The sequence below is a fragment of the Lolium perenne genome, chromosome 7, assembly GCF_019359855.2.
Source record: "Lolium perenne isolate Kyuss_39 chromosome 7, Kyuss_2.0, whole genome shotgun sequence".
In the NCBI taxonomy this organism is placed as follows: Eukaryota; Viridiplantae; Streptophyta; class Magnoliopsida; order Poales; family Poaceae; genus Lolium; species Lolium perenne.
The window spans coordinates 314,718,782-314,724,616 of NC_067250.2; the positions used below are offsets into that span (position 1 = coordinate 314,718,782).

The 5,835-nt window shown below is 45.7% G+C and overlaps 1 protein-coding gene across 1 annotated transcript; it reads right to left on the reverse strand.

Moving 5' to 3' along the window:
* Positions 1–460: 460 nt before the first annotated feature.
* On the reverse strand, positions 461–1,396 carry LOC127318029 (salt stress-induced hydrophobic peptide ESI3-like). Its single transcript, XM_051348641.2, has 2 exons — positions 1,254–1,396; positions 461–1,145 (listed from the first exon to the last, which is right to left on the reverse strand). The coding sequence occupies exons 1-2, from the start codon at positions 1,344–1,346 to the stop codon at positions 1,008–1,010; spliced, it is 231 nt and encodes a 76-aa protein (XP_051204601.1). The 5' UTR covers positions 1,347–1,396; the 3' UTR covers positions 461–1,007.
* Between the last annotated feature and the right edge of the window lie 4,439 nt (positions 1,397–5,835).

A 5,835-nucleotide genomic window follows, 5' to 3' on the forward strand; every position in this document is an offset into this window, starting at 1 on the left:
ATAGCATTTTCTTATCTGATGTTATCTTTAACCGGGTAATTAGAAGTTTCGACGCAGCACTCGCTTTAGGCAATAGAAGCATCCTATCCCACCTACGCAGTTTATTACGGTACTCACGGAGGTAGTACGTATATATTCAGTCTGAGGTCAACTGCGTGGTTCAGCTAGTGCAAACAAGCACTAGTTCAGACTTGGATCTGAAGATTCAGAGAGATCTCTGTAACATCACTTCATTGGTCACCTCCCTCCATGACAGTGCCAGAAATTGTAGATTACAACCGTGAACTGTCCGAACGAAACTGCCCGGTGCAGCTGAATGTATCACTGTTTGTTTCTCAACAATGTCTAAATGTACTCTGCAGCAGAGAAGGTCCACAACACTGCTTAGCCCTTAATCCAAGCAGTAATAGTCAGTGATACAGTTAATCGCTGTTACTCAGCGTCGGATACGCAGTGCATCCATTGACATACACTACTTGTCCGGATCACCTTCACCTGTGGTCAGGATCCAGGACTGTCGTCAGAGTTCATCGATTCAAATCAGCTCAGAAAAAGAAAATATGTCCCATATTGATTCGAGAAGCGAGCACAGACCATGGTGGAGATCTGTCACTGCATTACTTATTTTTTCAACAACTGGCTCGGGAGCCGGCAGCGGGTTCATATAAGTCCTAGAGAACCGACAGCCAAACCAATTATGCACCAAACACCATGCCATTGCCATGCCACCAATCGTGAGAATCAAGAACGAACAGCACAAGTACAACCACCGCTACGCCAAGAATCTCCTCAAACCACTAAGCTAGCTACGCAAAACTTAATTACAGGCCAAGAAATGACTACAGGTACAACCACCGGCCGCTACGCCAAGAATTGAGAGGAATTTCCTCAAACCACTAGCTACGCACAGCTTACAAGTCATCCCAACCAAACCAATGGCGACACATATAGAAGTATACAGAAAGCTACGCTACAGCAGTATGTACGAATATGGATGAAGGAGATCCTCAGGCGAGGATGTAGTAGGGCCGGTCACCGTCGATGCCGGGCAGCTCCGGCGGCATCTTTAGGATGACGTAGACGGAGTAGACTATGCCGGGGACGTAGCCGAGCACCGTCAGCAGCAGGGAGATGAAGAACTGCGACTGTACACGCAGAGGCCGAGTCAGAAGTCAGAAGATAGTTCAGCCAAATCGCCACGAGTAATGTTGAGCTGAACCAGGAAGAGAGAGTAGTGTGGTCGGTTTGCTTACGCTGCAGCAGCCGTAGCGGAAGAAGACGCCAAGCGGCGGGAGCACGGCGGCGAAGATGATCTCCAGGCACGTCGAGCAGCCGCCAGAGCTCATCCTGCCCTCCCCTTCCTCTGCTCTGCCCCCGGCTATAACGAACCAACAGAATGGTTGTCAGCCGCCAGCAGGAGTCAGCCGCTGAGGCTTTAAACCAGATGAGGAGTCAGCCGCCAGCAGGCAAAAGCTCGTTGGGATCGGAGGAATGATGCGCATCGGGCGATGGCTGCCGGGAGAAGATGCCGAACGCCCACGAGCCTTTTGGTGTCGCTGACTCGACGCCGCTGTCATTAGTTGGATCATCATTTTGCGTTGCGGCGTAGAGTAGACAACTAACTATGCGAATTTCCGGCTCACAATATTCAACTTGGGAATACATTTGAACTTCCAGATCCATTTGAAGGTACAGTGAGGGGTAATCTCTCTGAAACAAAATTTATAATACAGTCTTGATGAATATGTATAACCCCATGCATATTTCCAGGTATCATGAGTATTGGTTGTAAGTTGCACACCCAAAGTTTGTGCTTGTAGCATTCTGAGCTCATCCATAGCTTCTGGTGATAGAGGGAGGAATAAGTTCTCTGAAAGCAGTCAGGACCTCATGGACTGAAGCATCCTCCTTGGTGGCATAGGAGTAAAGCTCTTGGGAATTTCTCAGCATTAATGATAAGCGGTGGCCCGATCTTCTCAGTAAGCAACGGTGGTGATGATGATCACGGGGAGATAGCAGCGGAGAAACACGACGATGTAGTGGATGATAACTTGTATGACGCAACGAGATCTCTCGATTGGTCTCTGTCGCCAATGCAACAGCTCTCAACCCTGCAAGATATTCGCAACTCCACACACTTGTGCACGTAGCCGCCGACCACGAAGCGGTAAGTTGCAACCTTCTAATTTTCAATGGAACAGCAGATCACACAAAACTTTCAGATCTACACAATATCAAGCAATATGGTGTAGGGATTCAATAGTTTTGCAGAGCAAACAACTAATAACTAGGGTTTATCTTAAACGTGGTCTAAAGCAGCTAGGGGGGCGTCCTGGGCACTTATATAGGCGTCCGAGGTGACTTCTGGTCGAAAAGATACAAGAATAACCGACCCAGAATAGATCTGGTCGAGACAGACTCGGACACGGCCGGTCTGGGGACCGGCCGACCGGGCCTGGGACCGGGCTGGCCGGTTCAAACCGGGCCAGGGACCGGGTGGCAACCGGGCTCTGGAATTGTCGCGCAGTAACCCGTCCGGTTGCAGTCAGCAGGGCGCCCGGTTGGCGCCGGGGCGGATCCGGCCTGCCGCCCGGTTGGACCGGGCTAGTGACCGGGTGCGCCGGCGTGGCGGCCGGTCTGACCGGATGCTGGGCCGGCCTGGACTTCGTCTTCTCCTCTCGCGCATGCCTCCCGCTCCTCCCTCGCGCGTCCATGAGATATCTTCATGTCCAGCTCCTTGTCCAGCTCCACGTCCATCTTCACATCCAGCTGCTCCTCTCCTCGTGCGATGCTTGTCTCCTCTTCATACCTGATGATACATAAGTAATAGGAATTAGGTAGTATAAAATTCTGATCAATCAAAGTATCTTTTAGGAATAAGTTCACCTGTTGTTTAAGTAGCTTCGCACGAGCTCTTGTAATAGGTCCAATGCGAACTTCATTGGACTTGAGCTTCACAGCAGGTTCATCTTCATTTGGTAATGACGAAGGTAGTAGTGAGGTAGGGATGTCCTCATCATCTCCCCCCTTCAAAAGGCATCGACCTCGACGCTCCAAGGTCTTCTCCGTCATATGGTGTCAAATCAGCAACATTGAAAGAATTACTGACACCAAACTCATCAACTAGAAGATCTATCGAGTATGCATTATCATTGATCTTGGCAAGCACTTTGTAAGGACCAGCACCACGAGGCTTCAACTTAGACTTCCGCAGCTTCGGGAACCTATCCTTGCGAAAATGTACCCAGACCATATCACCAGGCTTGAACAACATCTCCTTACGCTTCTTGTTTATCCTTGCAGCATTGCTCTTGCCTTTCTTCTCTATCAACTCTTTAGTCTTCATATGGATCTTTCGCACAAAATCTGCCCTCTTGGATGTCTCCATATTAACTCTCTCATGTATGGGTAAAGGCAACAAGTCAAGTGGAGTAATGGGTTTGAAACCATACACCACCTCAAAAGGACATAGCTCCGTGGTAGAATGTACCGCTCTGTTGTAAGCAAACTCCACATGCGGCAAACACTCTTCCCACTCCTTCAAGTTCTTCTTGATCATGGATCTCAACAATTGTGACAATGTTCTATTCACCACTTCAGTTTGACCATCAGTTTGGGGATGACAAGTAGTACTGAACATTAGCTTCGTCCCCAGCTTTCTCCACAGCGTCTTCCAGAAGTAGCTCATAAACTTCACGTCACGATCAGAAACAATAGTCTTCGGGACTCCATGTAGACGTACAACCTCCCTGAAAAACAGGTTAGCAATATGCGACATCATCGCTCTTGTGGCAGGCAATAAAGTGTGACATTTTAGAAAATTTGTCCACTACCACAAATATAGAATCATGGCCTCTCTTAGTACGCGGCAAACCCAACACAAAATCCATACTTATGTCCTCCCATGGTGTAGTAGGTGCCGGTAAAGGAGTATACAAACCGTGAGGCTTCAGCTTGGACTTGGACTTGTTGCAAGTAATGCATCTCTTCACATACCTGTCCACATCCCGCCTCATCTTTGGCCAATAAAAGTGGTCAGCTAGCATGAGTAGCGTCTTCTCACGTCCAAAGTGACCCATCAAACCTCCAGCATGTGATTCCTGCAATAAGAGCAAACGCACAGACAATTATGGAACACATAGTTTGTTAGCTCTAAACAAGAACCCATCATGTATGTGATATTTTTCCATGCTTTACCAAGAGCACATAAGCGATATGGTTCAGCAAAATCATGATCAGTAGCATACAAATCACATAGTACTTCTAATCCAGGAATTTTAACATCAAGTTGAGTTAATAGCATATTCTTCCTAGATAGAGCATCAGCAACAATATTATCTTTTCCCTTCTTATGCTTAATAATGTATGGAAAAGACTCAATGAACTCAACCCACTTGGCAAGACGCTTATGCAAAGTAGACTGAGCTTTCAGATATTTCAAAGCTTCATGATCAGAATGTATGATAAATTCTTTTGGCCACAAGTAATGTTGCCAAACCTCAAGAACTCTAATTAAAGCATACAATTCTTTATCATATATTTGATAGTTCAACTTAGCACCAGAAAGTTTCTCAGAAAAATATGCAATTGGGCTACCCTCTTGCATCAACACACCACCAATTCCAATACCACTAGCATCACATTCAATCTCAAATTGCTTATTGAAATTAGGAAGTGCAAGTAACGGTGCAGAAGTTAACAATCTCTTAAGTTCATCAAAAGCATGATCTTGGGCTGTGCCCCACTAAAAACAACACCCTTTTTAGTCAAATCATTCAAAGGTGCAGCAATAGTACTAAAGGTGGGCACAAATCTTCTAGAAAACCCAGCTAGACCATGGAAACTTCTTACTTGACTCACATTCATGGGAGTAGGCCAATTTTGAATAGCTTCAATTTTAGACACATCTACTTCTACTCCATGCTTAGAGACAACATAACCAAGAAATATGACCTTATCTTTGCAAAATGTGCACTTCTCAAGATTACCATAGAGTTTATTATCACGCAACACTTGCAAAACATGTCGAATATGTATAGTATGATCAGATTCATTGCGGCTGTAGATTAATATGTCATCAAAGTACACAACCACAAATTTGCCAATAAATTCACGCAAAACATGGTTCATCAGTCTCATGAAAGTGCTAGGTGCATTAGTCAAACCAAAAGGCATTACTAACCACTCATATAAACCAAATTTTGTTTTAAAGGTTGTTTTCCATTCATCCCCTTGTTTCATCCTAATTTGATGATAACCACTACGCAAATCAATTTTAGAGAACACAGCAACACCACTCAATTCATCTAACATATCCTCTAAACGGGGAATAGGATGACGATATCGAATAGTAATGTTGTTTATAGCTCTACAATCTACGCACATACGCCATGTACCATCTGTTTTAGGAACGAAAATAACAGGAACAGCACAAGGACTAAGGCTTATGCGGATATAACCTTTGTTGAGTAGCGCTTGTACTTGCTTCTGTATCTCCTTCGTCTCTTCGGGGTTCGTTCTATATGGCGCCCGATTGGGTAGCGAAGCTCCGGGGATCAAGTCGATTTGATGCTCAATACCTCGCAATGGTGGAAGGCCTGCGGGTACCTCATCCGGAAAGACGTCGCTAAATTCCTGCAGAACATTAGAAACACCGAAAGGAAGAGGGGTCATGTCGTTAGAAACCAAAACCGTACCCCTGTACAAAAGCACAAGAGGCATGGCCGTAGGATCCTCACTAAATTCTCTCATGTCTTCTTTGGTGGCTAATGAAACTAAGGAATTCACTCGCTCACTTTTCTTTATATCACTCACAATATTACAATTCTCTCGCCT

Bases quoted from the DNA above. Each gene is read 5' to 3' on its own strand.
- LOC127318029 (XM_051348641.2), bottom strand. From the start codon at position 1,346: ATGAGCTCTGGCGGCTGCTCGACGTGCCTGGAGATCATCTTCGCCGCC. The intron at 1,146-1,253 runs GTAAGCAAACCG...CTGCGTGTACAG, and splicing joins TCCGCTACGGCTGCTGCAGC to TCGCAGTTCTTCATCTCCCT.